This window comes from Botryllus schlosseri, chromosome 2, assembly GCF_051294905.1.
Source record: "Botryllus schlosseri isolate E-star chromosome 2, Bs_hap1, whole genome shotgun sequence".
Taxonomy (NCBI): domain Eukaryota; kingdom Metazoa; phylum Chordata; class Ascidiacea; order Stolidobranchia; family Styelidae; genus Botryllus; species Botryllus schlosseri.
This window is the reverse complement of record NC_137237.1, coordinates 5,402,474-5,427,705: the sequence shown is the minus strand read 5'-3', so window position 1 is coordinate 5,427,705 and position 25,232 is coordinate 5,402,474. Positions and strand designations below refer to the sequence as shown.

Genomic DNA, 25,232 nt, shown 5'->3' with positions numbered 1-25,232 from the left:
AGAGAGAGAGTCTTTATTTCCATCCAACCAAAATCCATAACAAACGGCAGTGATGGTGGTACAGAAAATATGCATGCACAGTATTCGGTATTAGATAGGAATGATCGATAAGACCGTGAAGGTCATCTAGTCTGATGACACCAGCATCAAACAGGTAGCCTACACTTGACTCTGAACAGTATGGCTGTAAAAAATGTTTAGTTAAAAAAGGAAAATAGAATAAAAATAAAACGATGGTAGCAAATGATCAATGAAGCAATGTCTGGGCGAGGTAGGGCAACAGTGTTAGTAGTATAACGACAGGAGGTGATCAAGTAGGTCTTTTTTCAATCTATTATAAGGCAATTACGGATATGTGGTGGTAATGCATTCCAGATGATATAGGTCCCGAGTAGTCGATAGATCTCTTAGTTAGGTTGCTATTGGGTGGGGGTATGTAGATATTTCCCTTTGACGAGGATCTCGTGTGATGGGAATGGACATTTTTCGCAGGTATGAAAAAGTCATCAAACACAGGAGGCAGACTATTGGAAAAATATTTGTGAACAAGTTTTGATACTTCGAAGCGATATAGTATAGTTCATCAACTCGCAAAATTCGATGCTTACGGTAGTAAGGCGATAAATTGGTACGTAAAGGTAAAGTAAAAATTATACAGTTTGAAATTATCGAAAGTTAAAGAATAGATCACTCAGGTTATAATCCAAGATCAGATTTATACCTATTACCATATTTCGAGATTCGAAAAAGAGGACACTTTTCAAAAATTATGAAAACTCTAATATCAGAAAAGAAAGCTGGTGATTTTGAAAAATTTTCGACCAATAATAGTACCATAGCAATTTACAACGTAGCTACGTTGCAGCTACGTTGTAAATTGCTATGATAGTACTGTGGTGACTGAAAGAAGTCATCACCTTGCCCGACTCCCGAAAAAAAAAGAAGAAAAGGTCATCTTTCTCATCCCTGCTCGCGCTGTATTTTTCGTTGATTGTCTTGCCAACTCTGGCGCTCGTTGCATCGGAGTCCCGTTTTTGAGCGCATTTCTAGAAAAAGATGACAACTTCTCAAAAAATAGGACATTTTGGCGTCCTTCGAGCACACTTTCAATTTATCTAAAAAAGAGGACAAATCCTCTTAAAAGAGGACACATGGTAACCCTACCTATGAAGGCATGTTTCTTTGGCAGTTTAGCTAATTTTCGCCTGGGAAATGGAGAACAAAGTCACACCTTGGCTGGGCCATTGGACTTGTAACGTTAGGGATCCGTCTGGATTTAATATGGTCAAGATCCATATGGTTCTATCCAATCTTGTAGCATATAAATTATCTTTTTTATCTCGTGATGGTGATTAAACATCTATTTCGAAGTGACCCTTCTCATTCTCAAACGAGGCCTATAATCGATATTATTCAATGTCAAAGGTCAGTCACCCATCAATCGCTTCGGTTCAGCCGGTAAAGTTCAAAACAAACTGAGCTAACTGAAGTTAACTGATTAATTCAGTGGTAAGTGGCGGATTCGGTTTGCGTAATCCTCTGATATTGATCTTTGGCTTGATGAGACACCGTTAAAGATGCAAGAAGTAAGTTTTTTAGTACATAACGTAAAATGAATAGAGTATAAACTGATTCTACCCCTGCCTTTGCGATATAAGCAATTCTGACCACATTCCAACCGGGAGTCTAAAGGTGCATGGATTTTGCAGTGGCCGATGTGCATCATTACTGGTTGCATCTCAGCAGAGAATGCGATACTGTAAGCTTAATGGGAATATAGATCTATGGAGTCAGAATAACCTAAAACGGCATGCAGTAAAAGGTATAATAGCCTGTATTTACGTGATAATTTTGACTTGAGCGACTGAATGTGATACCGTAACACTTATCATATTGATTGTACCTCCAACTACCTATGGTTGATAGTGACATACAGGCGCGTAGCCAAGAAAAGGAGGGAAAGGTGCAACAAAATGGGGAGAGTAGAGATGTTTTGAAAACTGACAATGTTCTAAATTCTGAAAGATTATTCGGAGTAAATCTATATGCAAATGTCAATGCAACAAGGATCAGATAATCTTGCTTGATTAACGTCTCTATACACATTAACGTATGCCAGTTACAGTATATTAAAATATAGATTTAGATGGATTTTATTCAATTAGGCCTACCGATATGTGAATAATGGCTCGCTCACGAAGAGGCGATTCACAAACAAATTTCGGTGAGCTATTGATGACTGAGTGTGTGTGCATAATTTAGTTTGACGAATGGTTAATTGTGAAGATTCAGGTCGTTAACACAGTGAACAACAACATTGTGTAGAAAGAGTATGAACAACTTGCAAATGCATTCAGAATAATGAATAAGTAGAGTGATCTCTCCAAAACAAAGGAAAGGGATTTTAAAAGTCGAATATGAAAAGGGGGTTGAGGTGAGCTGTCTTCAATTCTACGCGCCTGATGATAATATCATATTATGATATTCCCCTATTCGGAAATTATCAAATATATAAATTAGGGTCAGGGTAACATATCATAATATTTGATACTGAAGAATGACTCTTTGTTGGAGTCAAACTCAGAAGCACATATACTATATTGTAGTTTTGAACTGTCAGTTAGTTATAGTTACCGTCCCTTAATTTGTGCAGAGATGTCGTAGTCAAAGTTTAGATTTAAAATGACGTATGCAATGGCAAGCAGCAGCAAATAATTCACTGATTTGATGCACCATAGTACAGATCTGGGTTCCAGCGTTTTTGGTTTTACCCACAGGTGTGAAACTTCATAACAACAACATATCACTTAACAGTGGAAAATATCCAACATGGAAAGATTTTGCCACTTTGATACATTCACATTATAGAGAAATTTACGATACCTCATGTCACTAACTTCCGTTAGAATTACGGATTATGTGTTACCCAATAATATGGGACTGTGAGAATTACTGCTTGGCACTTGGTACGGTACATGGCATACATATTCGTGCCTGTACGAACCCAGTTAGAGTTGTGGTTCTCTGTTTCACCCTAATCCACTGGACACAGATATTTGTGACCCTCCAAATCTAACATCAATTGAAGGTCACTCACGGGTTACACGGCCGGTGAATGGTCACAGGGAAAATTGCTCAAGATGGTGAGCACTTGTATGGAAGATTAACCTAAATTTATATTGCCACATGCATCACTTCAAGAGTCTATTTCTCACGTTGATGACTGGGGATTGGGGAAAATGGTCATACCATTTTAGCCGAATGGTACTAAGCCTACAGATAGTGTGTAAGTTTTTGATGTGATTTCTAATATAAACCTGTGCATTTGTAAGTTCCCAATTGATAGACATAGATACCAGCTAGTTCTGAGTCCAGTGAGTCCTTTCAACGTTTATTTTAATTTTTTACATTACAGTCATTCAGCATTTTGAAATAATGGAAGACTAATTTATTAGCGAACTGACCAGCTGTATGATATTGAAATAGAGCTTGAATTCCACCGAAGCATCAATCGATCAGTAATGATCGGAGCCTGGATCTGAAGAACCATTAAGGTGCTAGCTAATGACAATGTTTGATGGTCATACATTATTAAAATTTGATGCGCAATGATATTTACCACCATCCTACCTAGAACAATCATTACAATGATTTTAGTTGCAATTTTATGCTGATTGAGATGAAATAAATGGAATGATTTAAATGTACCCAACTTTCATATCGCATCATCGTTAAATGGTGAGAGCTAGTTCCCATGATGGGTAATTTCAAAAATTTATTATGAATGTCATGAATATGAATATCAAATATGTACCGTATTGAAGCATCATCAGAATGGCATTCTCTTTATTTGAAATTTGTATGCAGCCTGATGTTAAATCACTATAATTGTAGCGAAGGAAGGTATGTCATTTCATATACTTGAATCGACGCTGTGATGTTACTGGTGCAATTTCAATGTAAGTCAAGTTGACCACAATCAAACTTGATTTAAATACCACAATTAATAAATTGATTGTGTGTGTGTGTGTGGCTCAGATGGTAATTTGATCTTTGGACTGACAGCAAATAATATGCAGTAACTGACTAATTGGACGTGTTAAGCCTATGCCACCCCTAATAAACCGGCTTAGTTCCTTTGATTAGTTACTACAGACTGTACTAGAGAGTAAAGAACGCTCAACTTTCTATTGTGACAACATTGTGATTGAAAGGGACTCCCTATCGAATAACTCGGCTTGCGAAGCTTACTCGTAGCGATGATCAATAAATTATTTAAACTTCTTTAAATTCCACGACGCCACTCGTTCCATTGTAGATTATTATAAATGTTTAGATAAGATACTACTTGTGCCTTTCTGAGCGAGAATTCCGTAGGTAGACGAGGCTAGGCTATTTTGTAAATAGGTACACCAGGTGAGCAGTTTATTTATATTGTAAAAAAGTTTATGATTATAACTCTCTCTATGAATACACGTGAAAGATGTTGTCCAAATATTATTTAATTGGCTATTGTGTCGTAATTATATCAGTAAGATAACCGTTGTTGTAGTGAATGTGATCTAGAATAGAAATAGCCTACGCACTTGATACAACAGCCCCGTGAGTGATGTTACTAATCTCTCACGACACTCTTGACTGGTAATATCAAGTAGCCCTTGAATGACCATTTAACTGTGTCTACACATAGTAGTAGTAAGTAGTTTATTGTAAATTCGTGGCATTCGCGTATGACACACTCGGAATATGGATGTTTTGGATGAGTTTGCGAAAGTTTCTATGCAAATCGGTGTGATAGAGTACCAAAGTCGGGTAATTCACATCATACAAATTATCTCTCTAATTGTAAAACACATACAGGTTTTGTGGGGTTTAACCAGTACGGTGTGCAAGTTTAGAAAATGCAAGCCCGGTCAACAGCACTATTGTCGTACTGTAATTGTTTATGACAGTGGTTGCATATAGTAGGCCTAATGTTAACTTTGACCTTGCTGAAACTTATGTATATGTATTGCTGTAAAACTCTACTTTATTTCAGGAGCGATTCGCCAATGACTCCGGCAAAGGGGTTGACAGGGCAAGACTGAAGGAACAACTACATCAGTTTCATGCAGAGCAAGAAAAAATGAGTACGATTTATTATTAACGTAATTAGAGTAGGGGAGTATTGAGTATCACACGTTATGACACGTGGAAATTTGAAATATGTACTTTTTATGCGTCTAAAAAGAATGTACCGTAATGTCAGCTCTACATCACATTATAGATTGTTTGGTATTTTTCGGCTATGCCTATTGTATCACACTATGTCACAATGCTGTGGGCTGATCACCACATCACAGATATGTGATTTCCACTAACAAGCGTGGAGGGTTGCTCAACAATAACTTTTTTGTTCAAAATTTACTGGCTATTCGATAAAATTGTTAGGTTGGCTGGAAAAAAAAGCCGTACACCAAATTTGGCTAAATTGCAACGTGTAGCAGCTAAGCTACAGGAGTTACAAATGTGAAATTTAATACATAAAAATAAGTTTTTTCCCCGATTTTGCTCTTTCTATCCTGTGAAATTGTTCAGTTGTCTAAAAACACGATTTGTAAGAAATTTGGCGCGATTCTGGCCAGTAGAAGGGAAGTTACTGGAGCACAAAATTTTGGATTTTAATAAAATAACTGTTTATGGTGGCAAATTCTTTAATTATTATTTATTATACAAAAAATTTTCCAACTCCTGTAGTTTTGCTACGACAAGTTGAAATTGAGCCAAATTTGTTGTGCAGTGTTTTTTAGCTAACCTAAAAGTCAGTTAAATTTGAAGAAAAAGTTACTAGCAAACTACTACTAGCACTACTAGCAAACACCTAACCGGTACCAAAATTTTGTACAGAAACAAAATCGCTCGGATATTCCCCGCGGCACGGCAGGAACAATCTCAAAATGGCTGGATCCGGCGATAACGGGTTAGAAATTTACGATCAATTTTGTGAAATCACTGCAACGCGAGTCTTTGTGACGCAGGTCAACCTCGCCCGTGTTCCCCGTGAACGCGCGCGTATCGGGAAAAGAGAAACGCAGAAGAGTTCACGCGTGGTTGGGCTCTCAAGTCGGCTCGGATGATTCTATGGTACTGCATTGCCATCGTTATGTCCCTGTAAATTAATATAACCGGGTTGTCACATTGCAGAGCTGTTCGGGTAAAGGTGCGGAGCATTCAACGGCGCTAAAGAACAATGGTCTTCATGCGGAAAACGGTTCAGGCGACCATGCAGAGTCGGGACTGTTGACTTCAAATTCTGAATTCATTCCAGGTGCGGTCGGTTTGTGTGCCACACAGAGGTTGTCAAAGTAGTCAGCGTTGGTATTAAGTAGAAGTCACGACATAAATCGCCGCTCCATTACGAGTTGATATTTGCAAGACATGTCGAAATTATTTCAAGTGGAAGTAGATAATGAAAGTATGAAAATTACCAGAACAATTAGTTGCTAGAAGTAGATTCGTTCGTGAGGTCGCATACGTCTAGCAGTTGATCGAAGGTGAGTACTTTTCGAAAAGCTGCAAGATGTATGTCCGTGATGCATATTGACTAATTACACAGCTGGTCACAAGCCACAAGGTTCCGAGTCACAAGTCAATCTCACTTTTATAGTTTTGACTCGAGTCAAGTCCGAGTCCAAGTGAATGAACTCTGCTCGAGTGATATAGAATGGCTTGCATTCATCATATCGTAATCTTCCTCAGTCTTAACAATTTCTGGCTCTATTTTCCAAGTATCAGGACTAATAGACGAAATACCAATCATATGGTGACTTTACTATTCCTAGAAGTTACAATGACATGACTGTCTTGGCCGTCCTAGTCATGAGTCATATGACTTGATTCGAGTCATGCACAATGACTTGAGAACAAGTCGAGTCAATTTCGTCAATGTACAAATTGACTCAAGTCGAGTCATTTTACGCATTTGAGAAAATGACTTGAGTCAAGTCGAGTCACCAAAAAATCATGACTCAAGTCATTAAACCCCGCTTAAATCTGTTAGGTAGAGGTGGAAGTGATGTAAAATCATAAACACTTGAGTTAAGGAGTGAAAGCCGTCGAAACCCGCTTGGATTACTCCATAAAAGTTGAAGTACTTAGATACTGACCACTGACTGAATCCGGCTAATTGCACTCCGCTGTTCTTCCTTTCAGGCAACGACGTGTCGTACATTCCAAAGGGATCCAGGTCACACGATAACGGTTTCCGAAAATCTGATATCCCCATTCGCACATCAAATGAGCATTTGCGCCGCACCGCAGATTTTTCTGGCGGCGGCGACAAATACTGTTACGTTTACGATCCAATCGTCGCGCGGGCGTACACGAAAAAGTATCCTCTCAGCCCAGCCGAGCGAGATTCTCTGGAGAACTCGACCGGATTTCAAAATGTGTACGCGCCGGCTTCCGCAAATTTTACGCCCTCGCCTGCTTCGTTGCGACGTTCGGAAATGAACACGTTGGTGAACAGCACGGATTTTCAACCTCTGCATCCTTGCGATGGTGAGCGGATGTTCTATCTAATTCAGTGGTTCTCTACCTTTTCGGCACACAACTCAAAGGCCAACATTGGAATCTTTGATTCGATGATGTTTTTTTGCTGCTGCCTTTCTCACGATACACATGTTATGTGTGGTTCTATTGTAGTTTCTGCGAGGCGTTAAAGGCTGATTGTTTAGTTTCTTTTGAAAGAACTGCGAACTTTGCTTTTTGCAGCCTCTCTTACACTGCCAAATGTCTCTAAATGGTACTGTCCAGATTTGACGAAAATTTAGATTTTCAGCTTTCATGTACAACTGGTCTTGAACTAGTTGTAGGCTAGCTAATAGGCTACGACATAATGTGGGAAAATCAGATTTTATTTCAATATGTATTGATCAATTGGATGTTGAAGTTCTGTACCTCCAAGAGTCTCTCGAATCAATTTAAAATTTTATCTTTCATTTCTTTAATTCCCAACCCTTCAACTTTTTGCATTTTGCAATCGAGCTATGATATTGTTGTCTGTTGGTATGGCTGGTTGGCAGTATATTTGACACTAACCATCGCTGGTGCGCGGGCCTGCGCTTGAAAAGTACTGCTCTAATCCTCTTGCAACTGAATTTGCGCTTGCCTATTCGCCGTAGACTCGAAATTGGATTGCTCGTTGCCTACCAAGTACGAGGAGTACGACATGAGACCGATCAAACCTCTCGACGATGGCTTGAAAAAGTCTCTTTACGGTGAAAAACAGGACCAAGACTCGGACTGCCCTCCTCCGAAACCTTATCCCAGGCCTTACTTGCGACGAAGTCACAATTCCGTCGTGCCGTATCCTACACCGAAACCAACATCAAGGTAAGATTATTCTGACTTTATTTGCGGTAGTACATGTTTCAACACAGCTGTAATTATTGTACATTTGCTGTTCATAAACGAGTTGTAGGCCATATCATCGCACCGTTGTGACGTACGCTAACTCCAAAGTAGGCCATGAACTCTATATTATGACATGGTGCAGAAACATAAGTTGGATTAATCTCAATTTTAATGTATTAAGCATGCTACATAATAGCATGCGACAATTGGGCATCTAACACTTGAGCATGCAGGTTGAATTTCAGGTTAGGGTCAGATTAGGATTAGGTTAGGGTTGGGGTTACGATAGATGTAAGGGTCAATTTCAGGGTTGGGATAGTTTTGGTGGTGTTTTTCATTGGTTCACATGTTCACATGTTGACAACCATTATTTCAGCAAAGTAAGTGGTATTAGACCTATAGGCGGGTGTGGTAGTATTATCTAATGATAGAATTTGTTTAATAATAGCTAATAGAAGCTTAGTCATTGTGAAATGAACCCTAATATTTTCGGCTGACACTCGTCAGAGGCAATCGTCAGCAACTAGTAGAGAATTGAACGAGTGACGTCGGGCTGACGAGTGTCAGCCGAAAATATTCAATATTAATATACTATTCAGTGGTACCTCCAAGAAGCTCTTCTAATAAAAGCTTGTGTTTGTACGTTCGCACTTGATAGATTTGGATGGCAGTTAGCTGCAAGTCCTTTAAACGGTTATTTTTAGTTTTTACGTTACAATCATTCAGAATATTGAATCGATGAAGGTCTATATTATTAACAAACTGATAAGCTATAGCTTATATCTGCTTCATTGTTATAACTGATTACCATAATTGTTGCAGTAAAGGCAGGCCAAAAACCAGCGTGACCAAGCAGCCGTCGAAGATACAGTGTAACGTGGAAGCCAATCAAAAACGGCACGGCACGATGAGTGAGTGGCTGAATTCTTCGTTGAAATTCACATTTGATAATGTCGTTTTGTCGGGTTTGTTCCAGTACCGGTGCCTGTACGTCGTAGCCCGAAAGACGCCTTGCCTAAACTTCCAACAGAGCAAAAGAAAGGTAATCAATATTGAACATGATATGGTTACTTCCACTTTGGTCATAATTAGAGCAAGTTTTTGTTGCAGTTAAATCCGTGGAAAGTTGCATTTATTTTTGAAAAAAGTTGCAGTAAAATGTTGCATTTATTTTTTCACAAAAAGTTGCGCTAAAAGACCACATTTTGCTCGGTTGACTAAAAAAAAAGGTCAACTTCTCAGCTCCACTTCCGAAATACAGTTTTCCGTCCGCATTCTCTATTGATTGACTAAAAAAAAAGGTCAACTTTCCGGCTCAGCTCCCGAAATACCCGTAAGAGCGTTACTTCAGTGCTATTTTACTGAATTTCAGTTGAATTTGGCCGTGTACATCACCAAAATCTACAAAGTTGCAAAATGTTGCATGTAAAAAAAAAATGGACAAAAGTTGAACTATAAGATTCCTTCGAACAGCTTAAAGCAGCATTCTACATATCACACGAGTATTTAGGAAGCTGGCGGAAGCTGTAAAAAAAAGTTGCAAACTCTTCCCCTAAGTATAATCTCTTCTTCTTTATGTCCGACTAGGCCTGATCAAAATCGAGTCCCTGCGGTATTTGATTCCGAGTTGAGTTTTTAAGCTTCTGCTCGAATTCGAGTATCGCCTATCATGACGCAGTACTTTTTGCTAGTTTTTTCGATTTTTTGCGCAACCGACTTTTTACTGGAAATATTTGACACTATATGTAAATAGGCCGCTTGATTATTTCACTGCCGTTTAGATTTGAGGTCCTTTCTGGTTTGACGGACATTCAGGCCAGACTGCCGAAAATTATATTTCACCAAGTCAATTTTTTCAGGCTGTTGATTTTGTTGAAGTCACCGACATTAAGTTTTGCTACAGTGCCTTGCATACGGAGCGATTCGGGTATCTCATACCCTCATAATTTCAAGGAACTTGCCCACAAATGCAACTTTTTAGTGCAACTTTTGTGAAAATTAAGTGCAACTTTTTACCGCAACTCCTGTGAGAAATAAGTGCAACCCACCACGGATTTTCAAGTCAACCACAGTGGAAAATACAACCACTTCAAAACTATAACTTTCGATGATAAATCAACTTTTACTGGCAAGGAACGTATAATTTCAGTACTCACGAAATCATCTCTCCACACTTGACTCGCATTATTAATTTTAACCTTAATTTCGACCTGTGTAATGATGTTTATCTGTTATCAGAGCTGCCTGTCGATTTGAAACACGTACAAGCGGCCACTAAAATTCAAGTAAGATCACTCGTTACTATATGTGACAGTCTTCTAATGAACGAATATCGCAGGCAATATGGAGAGGGTATAAGACGAGGAAACTAGACCCTAAAGTGGTGGAGATTCGTCAGGAATTGAGGTCCAGAAGAGCGGAACAATACATAAGGTATTCAAAACGATTTGTGTCGTGATATCGCCATTTTTTAACAAGTCCGCGATTGAATACGTTTCAAACGTAACGCAGCGTGTTATGTCACGAAGTGCAAAGTTTGAAAGATCGTCTGGATACCGAGAAGAAAATGAGAGACTTGCAAACGGAAGCGATTCGATATATCTGGTCGCAGTTACGGTATGATGTAATGAAATTTTGAGAGCACACTCATGTCATTGTATCGGGTGGATTTCTAGGATGGTCCAGAAACGAACAGGTGACGATAAAGTCGACGACAGAAGTCGGAAAAGGTCTGACCGGTAAGTTGAAATATATTCATGACTTGCAGAACGGATTGTTTAATGCAGTGATATGTCAAAACAGTGCTTTTTCTTAAGAATTCGTGTAAATTTTGTTTCCTACTGCAATTAGTTTTGACGTGTCTTAGATATCTCTGCTGCTGCTTGTGACGAATAGAAATTTACGGTTTTGCTTCTTTACTCGCTACTTGAGTACCAACGCCGACTGCTATGAGCTCCTTTGTTACAAGGCGACCGAGGAGTAAGTCGAGCTCTCCGAGACGTAACGTTAAGAAGGCGAACGCGAAGAATCCGTCCTCTCAAGCCAGCGTGTTGCGAACAAATTCTCCGCGACGTTTGTCTGAGAGCGGCGCCTTGAATTACGACGAGGATTCGGACTCTGCGGATTCTTCCGACGAAAAAGCAGCTCCACCGAAAGTAAGAGAGGCTGCTTTGTCTGTGCTGTGGTGTAGGTTCCATACATATAGCTTCGGCCAGTGTTGGGATCAAGTCAATACCTTCGAGTCATTGTATATTTTGACTCGAGTCAAGTCAAGTCACAAAGTTAGAGGCAAGATTCAAGCCATTGCATCTTGCAAGACAGTTGAAGTACAGATTGATTTAGTATTAATTGTTAATCGAGTTGCGAATATCGGGTTAATTACACATTCAACGGGGCATTGTACGATTCGCATATACGTAAAACTACTAGGCCACGTCGGTAACTGTCCGACAAATAGAAAACAAAACATAAAACTTCAGAAAGTTGAAACCAATTGATATGATGCAGTACACAATCCATCACCCACCTACCCACACTTTAAGCCTGTGCCAATTGTTGACGAGCAATATAGATGTATAACACTATATATCTATCCGATTGAAATTATGCAAGGGGTTCGTTAAGATTAGCACCGAGCCGAAAGCACTGAACTATTGGTAGAACTGTACTAGTAGTAGCCTATACTACAACGAAAGCTTTAATCACTTCGTTTCGGGGCAATTTATTTGTGACTTACTGACTTACGAGGCTGTGTACAACAGTTACATGACTGGTTGCTCACACATGTCGATACCGATTACTTGATGACTTGAAATTGACTTGAAAATTTCGTTTCGAGTCATGATAATACACAAACAATACATTAATTAGTTATGGCATATTCAGTTAATGTGATGTTTGAGCTTATTTTTTCTCTGATAATATCTGGATAGGGAATTAGTTTGCTGTTCTAGTGTTTTTGGAGATGATAAATTTTATCAAATGTTATCATGAAAAGGGCTGGTCGGGAACCCCTGTCGCAAATCTACTCGGAAAATTATGCGATTATTACATTTGTGTCTCGGTGAATTTTTAATCCAAGTGAATTAACGTATCTCTTGAATTTTTAAAGAGTTGTGCTCACAGAAAATAAAGTTTTGAAGGACTGCCCACTTTTTAGTAACATTTTTCGAAAATTTTGTTCGATCTCGCGTGCATTATCGCGTTGATAAGGCATTATTCTTAGAAAATTGCTGACGCGTCTTGGAAAGAAGTCCGAGACGAGAAGCCTGTTACGGAATGCAAACGCGATCAAGCCGCGGAGGACACAGACGAAGGCAGAGGCACCCTGGTCACTGACGGAGAGGGGTGAGTTTTATTTCCGGTTGGCTCCGTTGTCGATTTTTCACCGAGCGTTTCTGGTTTCCGTGTAGGAATCCGGCACATAGTTCTGCGGAAGAAGAACCCGGGCAGGGAAAAGTAGGCGATTCGTCTCTCGTTCGTAAAGAAAACGTGAAAATGAGAGAGACCATCGACGTCTTGCAAGAACAGGTAACTGGAGATCGCGGTTATCAGTGCATTATGATATACCGCACTTGATAAATTCGGCATGTTGAATTTGGTATTTAGAAATGTAATAACTGTTATTATTATGATAGTGATGCATCAATATTGTATTAATATATTCTAAAATGAAAATTTCACTGAATAGCCTATGAGCACACCGCATGCCTTGCAGTCAACTTTCGTCAAAATAAACCAGCCAAGGCTGTGTCAACAAAAGGAGTTCGTGTACCATCTAAAAATGGTACATTGAACGCTCTCTTAAATTCTAAATTTCATGCTGGTGACGTCATATTTTATGATACGATTGTTGATATACAATGTTCTTTCCAATTCTTTACTAGTTGCTGACGATTACCCCTGACGAGTGTCAGCCGAAAATATTCAGGTTCATTTCAATATGAATATTTTGTTCAATTGTACAGTTAATTTCTATACCTCTAACTCCAAGAAGCTCTTCTTATATTCCTATTGAAGTAAACCCAATATTTTACGCTGACACTTGTCACAGGTAGTCGCCAGCAACTAGTAGAGAATTCAAAAGGACTATGTTTATCAACAGTCTAGCGCCGAATATGTATATTGTATATATGCATTAATATATTCGGGTTAGGTGATGGTTAGGATTAGGGTAACAAGCGACCGCTAATTCTGATCAGGTGTCGGAACTGTTTTGTTAACACATGCGCTCGTTTTCAAAGGTTATGCAATTGCAAGAAGCAATGCTTTCGTTCACGGAAAAGATGGCCCCGGTCGGATTTAACGCTTCCGAGCAGGACGAACTGAAATTGGCGTCTGATAGCCAAGTTGTAAGTTACTCCTCTTCGTTTTCATCAGGCGAACGTTTTCGACTGACACTCTTCAGGGGTAATCGTAGTAGAGAATTGGAAAGAACATTGCATATCAACAATCGTATCGCAAAATATATTCAATATATTTCCAATTCTCTACTAGTTGCTGACGATAACCCCTGACGAGTGTCACCCGAAAATATTTGGGTTTATTTCAATATGAATATATTATTCAATTGTATATTGCAGCTATGTACCTCCAAGAAGCTCTTGGGATATTGATAAAACAAAATGTTTCTACTTTTGTCATTGGGAAAGGTTATATTTACAGATTTTATTCAATCTGTTTCGTGTATTTGTAATGGTGCTGGTCCCATGTCTTATTTCCACTTACCACCATCAACATCAAAATTGCTTATCAATTTCAGCTTCAGGACGCATCAGTAGTGTCGCCCGACCAGAAGCTGGCCGAAATCGAAAGGATTGAGACATTACAGTCCGCTCCTGAGCCAGCTCTTAGTGCCCGAGGCGACGTGCCCAGGATATCGTTAAAGGTGAAACACTCCGTTTCTATTGTGAAATTCCAATTACTTACAGTGCCTTCACAGAACGCTCTCTCGATACTGAAATCCGCGCTGTCGGAGAACGAGCTGTGGGCTATTTGTGAGCAGGCCGGGCACTTCATAAAGAATAAGCCAGTAAAAAAGTGAGTCGTTTACACAAATCTATATTTGTAAATATGTTCCTGACGTAACTTGTAGCCTGGTGATGATCCGTGCTAATGTAAATTTATACAAACTTTCAACCATGCAATTATCGGCTGGGGATTCAACTCCGAGCCGAGTATTAAGCTTCGAATCGAATATCCCAGTACCGCCTAATATGACTTTGTAACAGTATTAATGAATTTAAAAGCTCGAGTATGTACCTTTACGCGGCCGCAAAATGTTGCCACTTACACGCCATCCGAATTAATTTCTTCTTTCTGGACCATCACCATTTCGTAGCGCTTTGAGACCACTGTGAGGTTCTATCATTACTTGACAGCAAGGGCTCTCCGTGAATATTAGCAACATGTTTTTCGATGCCGAGATCCAGATAACCAAGGTTTCGTGTAGTGTAAATGAAATATTGAAAGTATCTTGTTTGTTAAAAAAATATTACCCTACGGTTGAATAGTGTATTCATATTGAAATGAACCCGAATATTTTCGGCTGACACTGGTCGGAGATAATCGTCAGCAACTAGTAGAGAATTGGAAAGAACATTGTATGTTCACAATCGTATCGCAATATATGACGTCACCGGCATGAAATTTTGAATAATCAGACCTACCTGCAGGGTTACTATCGTCAACCAAAAACCAGTAGTTTAATCGTGAAATTTGTGAACTGGTGACTAAAAAAGTGTACAATCGCCACCTGATATCATCTACTCACACCCCTTTGTGGTAAGATGATGGCTAAAAAATGGTCATCACTTTCGTCTAATCATAGTCACGATCTCAGTGTCGAAAACTAAGACAAAATAAGGACAAATCTTAGAAATAAGGCTGGTGTGGTTTTTTTTGAGACACCGCACTTCAAAATAAGGACAAATCTTAGAAATAAGGATGGTGCGTTTTTTTTTTGAGACACAGCACTTCGAAATAAGGACAAATCTGAAAAATAAACACGGTATGGTAACCCTGTCTACATACAATACCTCCTAAATCAACACTGCTAACCATTTCTCAGATATCTTGCACTGGAGAACGCGTTTTTGCGGAAAGACGGCCGCGTTGAGTTCAAAGACACCAACTCGGAGGAAGTTGACGATATGTATCTCGCTCCGGAAGTGCTCGACAAAAGGCATCCGGCGACTGTCAAGGTAATCAGTGCGTGTTTTATTTAATTGTACTTTTGTAACCAAACCTTTGAATAGCACTGCATTAGGGGATATAGCAGCAGTCATGGACGCAACCTGTGCCAATCATATTTATGCATCAATTGTTACCTTACATAGGGTTACCATATTTAAGGTCCAAATAGAGGACACTTTCTTCAAGTTACAAAAAGAGGGAAATATGTTATAAAATATGGTGAAAATGCTGATCACCCGGTAGATTGACTAAAAAAAACCTCGAATCTGGCATCCGCGGACAGTGGACCTTTTTATTTGCCAGTTCCAGATAAAGCTAATTATCACGTGTATTTTATGGAGGCGTCGACCTCTATTGGTCATCTCTGTATAGTCGCCTTACACTCAAAAAAGAATTGCGAATTGCGAAAACAAAGGGTATATGGGCATCCTCGGGGAACCTTTTTGATTTAATGAAAAAACAGGACAAATCCTCTTAAAAGAGCACATATGGTATCTCTATCTTACCATTAAGAATTTCGTGCATTTTTTGGTAGGCAAGAACACCTGATTTGGGGGTTTGATGGCTCGTGCCAGAGTGACGACTTTGCCCACCACGGTGCCTGGCTTTAGCGGCACCGCCACTCGGCCAATCTCACTGAAAATTCGCAAGTGGTTACAGTTGCTAGTTGCTGGCAACATAATATGGTCTTAAGTTAACGCCGCTATATCTGTTATGAAGCTTACAATACCACATTCTACCAGGCTTACCATATTTTGAAAATCTAAAAAGAGGACACTTTTTCAGAAATTTGAGTCTTGCAAAACCAGAGAAGAATTCTCAAAAACCCGTGAATTTTTCCCACTTTGTGATCGGTTGGCTAAAAAAAAAAAAGGTCATCTCTTCCGCTCAGAGCTCAAAATACCGTTTTTCTTTCCGCATTGCTAGGTGGATGACTAAAAAAAAAAAAAGATCTTTTTTCCGCCCAGAGCTAAAATCACCGTTTTTCAGTCCGAAATACCCGCCGGAGCGTCACTTCTGTCCTAATTTACGGCATATCACTCGCAATTTGCTCTAAATCTGACCTAAATTTTCAAAAAAGAGGACTAGAGGGCGTCCTCCGAGGACACTTTCAAAAAAGTCAAAAAAGAGGACAAATCCTCTTAAAAGAGGACGTATGGTAACCAGTGTTGCCAATTTAGCGATTTTAGCGCTAGATCTAGCGATTTTTCATCCGGTTTAGCGCCAAAAAATATGGATCTAGCGCCTAGCGATGAATCTAGCGATTTTTGAAAAAGTATTTAGCGATTATTTAGCGCTTTTTTTTACCGGAAATAACCAATAAAGATAAGTTTTGGCTGACATAACATCAAGTTGTGGAACATTTCTTGCTCCATGAAAATACGTTCGGACGATTTGTCATAGTTGAGTGACTTTGGATAGTAGAGATACGCAACTCCTCGCGGTTACGCATGGGCAAAGAGTGTCTCTTCTTGCTGAGTAGCATAATTGGCAGTGCTACATCTGGCGACCTGAGCGCTGAAATTTAATATAATTGGCCATGATCGAAAGATAGTTTTCGCGGTGATTTCGAGAATACGAAGTGGGGTCTCGTCCGGACAATGGAACCATGCACCCCGAAATAGCCCTCAAGGTTTGAGAGCCGGCAAAGGTTTGAGAACCGGCATTGCTCCAACAATGGCACCGCTGCAACACATTGAATATAACAATGACCAATTTCGTCCAGCGATTGTTCTGATCAATGCCGATTTTCAGACTTTGGGGGCTGCTTTGAGGTCGTTCCATTGTCTTGACAAGAATTTAGTTCGTGTTGTCGGAATCAGTGTGACACTGGCTTTGGTTCAGGACTAGATTAATTACATTTCATACCCCGGGCTGGTCCTCAGATTATTTTCTCAATGTCTCTACTTATAGCGGCTGGCAAACCCGGTTCATGTCGTGTAGTGTCGGGTCAAGTCGCATGTCGTGTATAAGTGTGTCAAGTCGCATGTCGTGTTCAAGTACTCCAACACAGTTTAGAAAAGAAGTCAAGCGCATTTCCGCGGTTATGCCTGCAAACCTGGTCAGCAGTCACGTATAGCGATCATTGCGCAAAGCGATCTGCTTTATCGAAATGCACTACTCGTTTTGTCCCGCTTAGAGATGACTATATTACGTATTATGAACTAAAAATATGGTAAGTGACTTTGGCCCCAGACGACTGAAATATAGCTGAGAAGAATGCATTGAAATAATGGTTCAATTTAACACCTTTAGCAATGAATGTAGATTTAGCGCTATTTTTTAGCGCTTTTTTCTCAATATTTGGCGACATCTAGCGATTTTTGACACCAGTTTTAGCGATTTTCTTCCATCCGGAGTTGGCAACACTGATGGTAACCCTACATTCTACGCATTGTGCATACTATGATAATTGCATAATAATTACGCAATGTCTATTCTTATGTCACTCTCTCGTTTGAGCGACTACAAAGCCGTCACGCCTGTTAAGCTACTTCAGGGACAACTCGGTCTGCATCAATGCAAAGACCAACAGCTTTCGGACAACTAACTTTACACATAATATCTTGGTTTCAGTCGTCGGTGTTCAGCTTGTCGGTGGTGCTCTGGTCAGCAGCTGATTGGGAAATGAGCGCAGACGAAGCCCCGCAACTGTCAGACGAGCTGGAGTCGCTTCTGGTCGATATGTCGCAGGACGACGTCGAAAAAAGGGCGGATATCGACCAAGTAATATCGGTGAGTATGTCACTGTAACGGGGTGGTACACTTGTCAAAATTTTGCTTGTCAAATTTATCGAAATACACCAGCCAAGGCTGTGTCAAAAAGATTTCGTGTATCATCTAAAAATAGTACATTGAACGCTCTCGTATTCGACATTTCGTGCTGGTGACGTCATATTTTGTGCTACGATTGTTGTTATACGCTGTTCTTTTAAATTCTCTACTAGTTGCTGACGATTACCCCTGACGAGTGTCAGCCGAAAATATTCAGGTTCATTTCAATACGAATATACTAATCAATTGTATAATTCTGCTTGTGCGAAAAATTACAGAGACGACAGATTTCGCGTCGTCTGGAGAGGTCGTCCACCTTTTCATTTGTGTGCCTTGAAGTCGATTTGTATCAAAATACGCCGACCAAGTCTGTGTCGACAGAAGGAGTTTGAAGGAGTTTACCATTTAGCTTAAAGCGCTTTCTTTGCCCCAAATACTCAAAATTTCATGATAGTCATATTTTGTGATATGATTCTTGATATACAATGTTCTTTCCAACTATCTACTGACGATTACCCCTGACGAGCGTAAGCCGAAAATATTCGGGATAATTTCAATATGAATATGCTATTCAACACACCAAAAGAACTTTACTTGAGCCGAGTCACCCCAAAATTCGAGCGACTTGACTTGGCTCAAGTCAAAATACACTGTGACTCGATATGACATGTGACATGACGCAACATAACAATGGTCGGTGGTAAAGTTAACCGAATCCGCAAACTCGCGAGCATGTGCTCTTTTCCAGTTTTGCGAAGACCGTCACGCCAAGACTCGGGTCAACTCGCTGTGCGTGTGCTCGTCGCTGTTCGCGGAAGTGGAAGACGCGATGACGCTCGCCAAGTCGGGGAACGCGAGTCGAAAGAAATTGGCCAGGGAGATTTCCAAGGAGCAGGAGATGGTGGCCAAAAAGAAGTTCAAAGAAATGGTGCTTCCCGACATCAATTCCGAGGAATGGAGGTCCAGGCTGAAACCGGTAAGTTGTCGCGATTGGGGGGTTGCGATTTATTTATGATTTGTTTTGTGTTACAGGCTTCGCGGAGGACCCTGTCTTTGCCGGCGCCTGACACGCTAACTCCTCACGAGAAACTAATGGAGGGTATCGCATCGTCGGAGACCAAACTCAAGAAGACTTCGCCTCCGAAAGTGTTTGGAGTCCGAGAAATGTTTGTTAATAACCCGGAGCTCGTTCACAAGTTGAACATCCTTCCCGGGCAGAGAAGAAAAAATCAAAAGGTAAGTCTCTATTCTGAAGAGTCGAGGTGCGAAAAGTGATCGACTGTATGCGTCAGTCGTGTGGTGTCAAATTTCCAAAATATACTTCATTTGACATGTTGACAATATAAAGTATGCAAAATTTAGTATTTCAACGTCAAAATACTGTTGAAGTAGAATAGAAACAAAATTTCCGTTCCCTACCATCATTCACTATCCAACTCTTTGCATCGCCGTGTTACAATTGCAGGCGATGAGACTCGTGATGAGGCGTCAAACCCCCAGAGACCCTGCGTCGGCCCCTATGCCGGGCGTGCCTACGCCACCCCATGCCTTGCGGGCCGGGGTAAGCGAGGTAGCCAATTCCTCTGGACACAGCAGCGTGATATTGCGTTGGCACCCGTCGAAAATGTACGATAAACACGGCCAAGAGGCCAAAGTGGAGAAGATTGTCGGATACAGGTAGGATGGATTGTGAAATTCGAAAATTATATTGTAATTGGTTGTGTTGGAGTGACCATTCATTGTTTCATTTGTGTGTACTGGAGTCGAAGTTTAATCAAAATCCGCCAACTTAGTTTGTGCCAATAAGAGGAGTGTGTGTGTACAGTGGGGTTGTTCAAAATTAACTTTTGTTTTCGGATTCCGGGCATTCACTGATTAAATTGTCAGGTGGCCTAAAAACACGATGGACACCAAATTTGGCTTAATTCAAACCAGTACAAACCGCAGCAGAGCCAATTGAAATTTTTGAATTCAGTAAAAAAAAAAATCTTTTTTTCAAATTTTACTGTCAATCCCATGAGTTTGTTGGCTAAAATAACGATGCAGAACAATTTTTGCTCACTTCCGACCGGTAGAAGCGAAGTCGTTGCGTTTGAAAGTTATGGTTTTGCAAAAATAGTTTTGAATGGTGGGTAATCCCTGAATTACCGATGTAAAACTCAAGTAACTTCGCTTCTTTGTGTTGGAATTGCGTCAAAAATTTCTTTTGCGTCGTTTTTGTGCGCAAACTCAACAATTCCATGGGTTTGACTGTACAATTTGAAAATATTTTTAATAAATATAAAATTTCAACTGACTGCCGGTTGGAATTGAGCCAAATTTGGTATGCAGCCTTTTTTAGACAGCCCGAGAATTTAAGCAGTGAAGCCCGGAATCCGGGGAAAAAAGTGACTTTTGAACGACCCTAGTATACAGACTTGGACAACTAGAAAATTGAATAAAATAAAATTTCCAAATTAGATCAGAATTGCTGAATTTGCAAAAACCTAGTAATTGATTAAGATCCCTAATTAGATCAAAATGCAACGTAATCAAGCGCCGTACACATGAAATCAGAGCCAAGCTCGTTTCGCTCTATTCAGTTCTTCTGTTCTGTAACATTTACAGGAAACCAGACACTAGATTAGAACTGGAATTAGCATAGAAGCATTTTAGATTACCATTAGATTACGGGAATTTTGGCTCTAATTAGTTTAATTCTCCAATTGTCTGAGTTTATGTGTAAAAATAGTGCAGTAAGCCATCTGTTGGCCTCAATTTCTAAACTTTCTATGCCGTCCCTGTCATATTTAGTGATAGAATCGTTGATGTATAAAATTCTTTACAATTCTCCACTAGTCGCTGACGATTACCCCTGACGAGTGTCGGTCGATAATATTCGGATTTATTTCCATATCAATATATTATTATTAGGGCGATTTTTTTCGACATGTCAAAAAAAGTCAGAATTAGGTCAAAATATTTTACAAAGTTAAAACTTTTTTGCAACCTGCAATTTGTTTGTATCGTACATTTTGCATTGTCGATGAGCTTATCATTTGACATTTTACAGCTTGTAGCCTACTTTATAGGCCTACCGTTGTAGACAGACGGCCCATTGTCTGCTCATTGTGAATCATAAACATTCAAATGAAACAGATAGGTTGACATGGTGTTACGCTCGACGTTCCGCAACATCCTAACTGAAGCAAGACTGCATGGGCATTGCATGGTTCTTATATCAAGAACCGCATGATGAAAAATTGTGATGTAGACACCATTGCCAGAATGAAGCAACTACGGTTTGGCGCCAGCAGTTTACGCACAACTTCCGTGTTGTCAGCCAACAACTGCTGCTGTTGAACGTTATTTCTCCATTCTTGGCAAGCTACTTAGTAAGGACAGACACTTTCTGTAGAAAACTATCTTTCGTTGAACTACAAATTTTTTAAATAATTTCTACCATAATGCGTAGACTGCTGGAATTCTTCATAGGGTCAGATTTCGTAATAAAGTTTTTTCGCATAAAAATTTGTCAGTCTTTGAGGCAAAAAAGGTTTTCTTTCAGACGAAACTACTTCGTAAGGGCAGACAGTTCCAACCCTAAACAAAGATAAGTAGTACCATTCTAACATTATGTGGGAAAACACCTAATTGGCATAGGTTAGGTCAAATTTCGTCAAAATTAAGATTTTCAAGGTCAAAGAATGTAAAAATTCTAATTTTTAGGTCAAAATCTCCTGTTTTTAAGGTCAAAAAAATCGCCCTATTTATTATTATTACATTGTATACTGATTGTGCCTCGTTCAGAATCTACGTGAACGGACACCCAAAAGGCATGGTAGGCGGGGAAAAGTCGCGGGCTTTGCTGGAAGGATTGAGGCATTCGACGGAGTACCGCGTCCATGTTCGCGCCATATCCGCGCTGGGCGAATCGGACGCCTCAAATACAGTGATAGCTCACATAACATCGCACCCGCAGCTTCGCGACGCCAAGGAAAATGCTGACAAAGGTAAAATATCGAATGGGAGAGATATATGTTGCGGCCACGAGAGCAGGCATTGTCGGACACTGAGATTTCGTTATGGTGCCGTTGCTGATTATAACGTCACGACAGTATGAATGATCTTGAAAGGAAGTTACAGTATTTACCTTTTATGCAACCACAAAGAATACAATCCGAGTTCTGCATTACAATAAACAATACTAGGCATTTTTTCGACCAAGCCGGTTTCATTACACCTTGTGACAATGCTGTAATTTGATCACAACTTCACAGATGTGTCGTTCACACTAACGTTTGTAGCTTTGTGGTTTGTATTACATGTTTCGTACGCTACGATACAACCGATCGAGGTTTTAAGGCTTCTGCAGTGGAAAATACTATCAAAACAAAAATTTTCGTGTATATATGAAGTCATGGACTGCATTCGCAAGTTTTTATCGTTCTGATTCTAGCTGACAGTTTTCCGTTTTTAGGGAAAACTAGGCCTAGAATACTTCCATTTTACTCTACTTGGGTCGAAATTGAGACGTTACTACTTCTTGAATACTAGCAATGACTGCTTCGACCACTTCTGCACACCATTAAGCACTTTATGACCTTGTTCGCTTGTCGCAGGTCTGTCAGCCAGAATGAACGACGAAGACGCAGATCAAACGGAGCAAAGAAAACGTAAGACCCATGAAGTCTTTTCCTACCTTCGATTAAATAATATATTTATATTATAATTATCCTGAATATTTTCGGCTGACACTAGTCGGGGGTAATCGTCAGCAACTAGTAGAGAATTGAAAAGAACGTTGTACATCAACAATCCTATCACCAAATATGGTATCTTTTCGATATGATTGTTTGCGTTGATATACAATGCTTTTTTCAATTCTCTACTAGTTGTTGCTGACGACTACCCCTGACAAGTGTCAGCCGAAAATATTCGGGTTTATTTCTATATGAATATATTATTCAATTGTATTCTGAAGTTCTGGACCTCCAACACGCTCTTCAAATATCTCCGATTAACGAGCTATCCATTTTTAAGAGCCAAAAACAAAACCAAGGCTGGGTGTCGTATTTCCACAAGCGAAATATGCTGAAGATCCCCCTTCCAAGCCTCCGAAATCGCCACGCGCAGACTCGGAACGCGACAATCAAGGTAATTAGCTAGGGCTATGGAAAATTGAGTGCCTGAGTAATTCGATTTTCCATCTAGTATAAGGCTTCGAGTCAATTACTCGAGTATCGCTCATTGTGAAGTGATATCGGTAAAGATGTGGAAAGGTCAAATACGTCCCTTTTATGATCCACTGCAAAGAACGTAATGCCACTTCTATATCGCATTGAAGATGGTATGGTATTTTTTTGACCATGGCTGTTTCATTGCACTGAAAATGATGCGAGTTGTTCAAGACATCACAGATGTGGGGTTTCTACTAACGTGCGTAACTTTGCACTGCATGTATCGTGTGGTGCGGTACGACCAATCAAGGACTTGAGGATTCCATCATCGTGTCCTACAATGGTGTGGACACAAACAAATTTCACGGCTCACTGCGATTTGGTTACGTCATTATTTCCATTTGACCAAAAGCAATTTACGGCACCATTTATTTAGACTGTCCTGCCGAGCGGCGAAATTTGATAACTTGATATCAATCGAAAGCTGATTACGAAAATCTAAATGATGTTTAGCTCGTCGTCCTTGAACCCCTCAAAATCAGCCTAAAATTTGGCATTGTGAGGAGTTTTTTCGCTGTTCGAATAGATCATCCTTAACTACTTGAATCGTTAGAGTTAGTGCTCGAATCACATTCGAGCAGAGTTGTTACGTCCGAGTTTCTGCTCACAGAATCGGGTGACGATGTCATCGACCGCGTCCTGAGGAAATACGGAATCCAGCAAGCGTCCTCCGTCGTGCCAGGGTTCGCGAGTGGATCGACCTTGTCGCCAATGCCGTTGGGTTTCAAGTCGCAATCGACGCCGGCTTCAAGCAAATGTAGCGACAATCGCCCCGCTTGTGGAAAAGAAAATCCGGACTCGAAATCTTCATCCGATTCGCGGATCTCGACCGACGCGACGTCAAAGTCGCTAGAGCTGTTGACGCAGCTCAAATGCGAGCTGTTGAGTTAGACTTTAAATTACCGACCTACGGATAGATACGCAATTGCGGCGACGCAATAGGTCACAAGGTCCGACAAAAACGACGCTTTTACACTGTTCATTCAAGTAACAACTGGAGTTGCGTATGCGTATCTATCCTTAGGTTTGTGTTCTATAGTCAGACAGTGTTCGGTAGAGGACTTAACTGCAGTCCTGTGATCTAACGCTGTGTAGTTCTTCGTTACGCTATTTCTTCACGTGGTACACCAAAGTTTAATTACAGCACATTTATTAAAACTTTTTTCAAGAAAATTTGTACAATATCTGACGAGCGAGACTTGAGCAGTTGAAACTATCCAGGGTCTTCGGACCACGCAGCGTTCTAGGAGATGGTCATTTTCATCTTCTCGAGGAATCCTGTGGCGTCTGCACAGTTGACGAGGATTAATGATACATAATAACCATTCGCATCAAAATATGACGCAAGGGAAGGGGTTTTCAGCCCATGAGCCATGGCGACAGCGCATCATGTTGTTTTCAGTAGGCAAAGGAGCATATATGGTCATTGGTCAGGTATTAAATGATATCAGAAATCACGTCACTATGAGTATGACCTAATGGTAGTAAGCATTTTCGCCCCTGTTGATCATGAAATTCAAACCGCGCAACAGGTTTGGCGTCGCAACTGACATACGCTGCTCAGTGCCTACTCCGTAGTCGGCACCAAGAATAGAATGTCTTGGGACACAATACAGCAATAACACTTCCGTTGGATTTGAGAGAATATAC

The 25,232-nt window shown here is 40.2% G+C and overlaps 2 protein-coding genes across 4 annotated transcripts in view; one reads left to right on the top strand and one right to left on the bottom strand.

The window, feature by feature from the left end:
* Positions 1-1,445: 1,445 nt before the first annotated feature.
* LOC145433147 (uncharacterized) lies at positions 1,446-24,747 on the top strand. 3 transcript variants are annotated; one of them, XM_080310098.1, is made up of 28 exons: positions 1,446-1,586; positions 5,039-5,129; positions 5,887-5,959; positions 6,018-6,123; positions 6,184-6,307; positions 7,192-7,539; positions 8,163-8,373; positions 9,217-9,305; positions 9,371-9,436; positions 10,633-10,679; positions 10,733-10,827; positions 10,906-11,010; positions 11,070-11,132; positions 11,363-11,549; positions 12,620-12,741; positions 12,807-12,924; positions 13,638-13,745; positions 14,156-14,281; positions 14,336-14,433; positions 15,464-15,596; positions 18,166-18,324; positions 19,112-19,339; positions 19,396-19,599; positions 19,829-20,040; positions 22,153-22,355; positions 22,965-23,018; positions 23,386-23,499; positions 24,193-24,747. In XM_080310098.1, the coding sequence occupies exons 1-28, from the start codon at positions 1,578-1,580 to the stop codon at positions 24,471-24,473; spliced, it is 3,774 nt and encodes a 1,257-aa protein (XP_080166224.1). In that variant the 5' UTR covers positions 1,446-1,577; the 3' UTR covers positions 24,474-24,747. The 3 variants fall into 3 exon arrangements, with proteins under 3 accessions (XP_080166224.1, XP_080166225.1, XP_080166223.1); XM_080310099.1 differs by lacking the exon at positions 1,446-1,586 and adding an exon at positions 4,273-4,416; XM_080310097.1 differs by lacking the exon at positions 1,446-1,586 and adding an exon at positions 4,566-4,812.
* The window catches only part of LOC145433148 (uncharacterized), a 16,560-nt gene continuing 16,043 nt past the window's right edge, over positions 24,716-25,232 (bottom strand). The window contains exon 13 of the mRNA XM_080310100.1: positions 24,716-24,869. Coding sequence (XP_080166226.1) covers positions 24,826-24,869 — 44 coding nt within the window. The 3' untranslated portion in view covers positions 24,716-24,825. The remainder of the gene's footprint in view (positions 24,870-25,232) is intronic.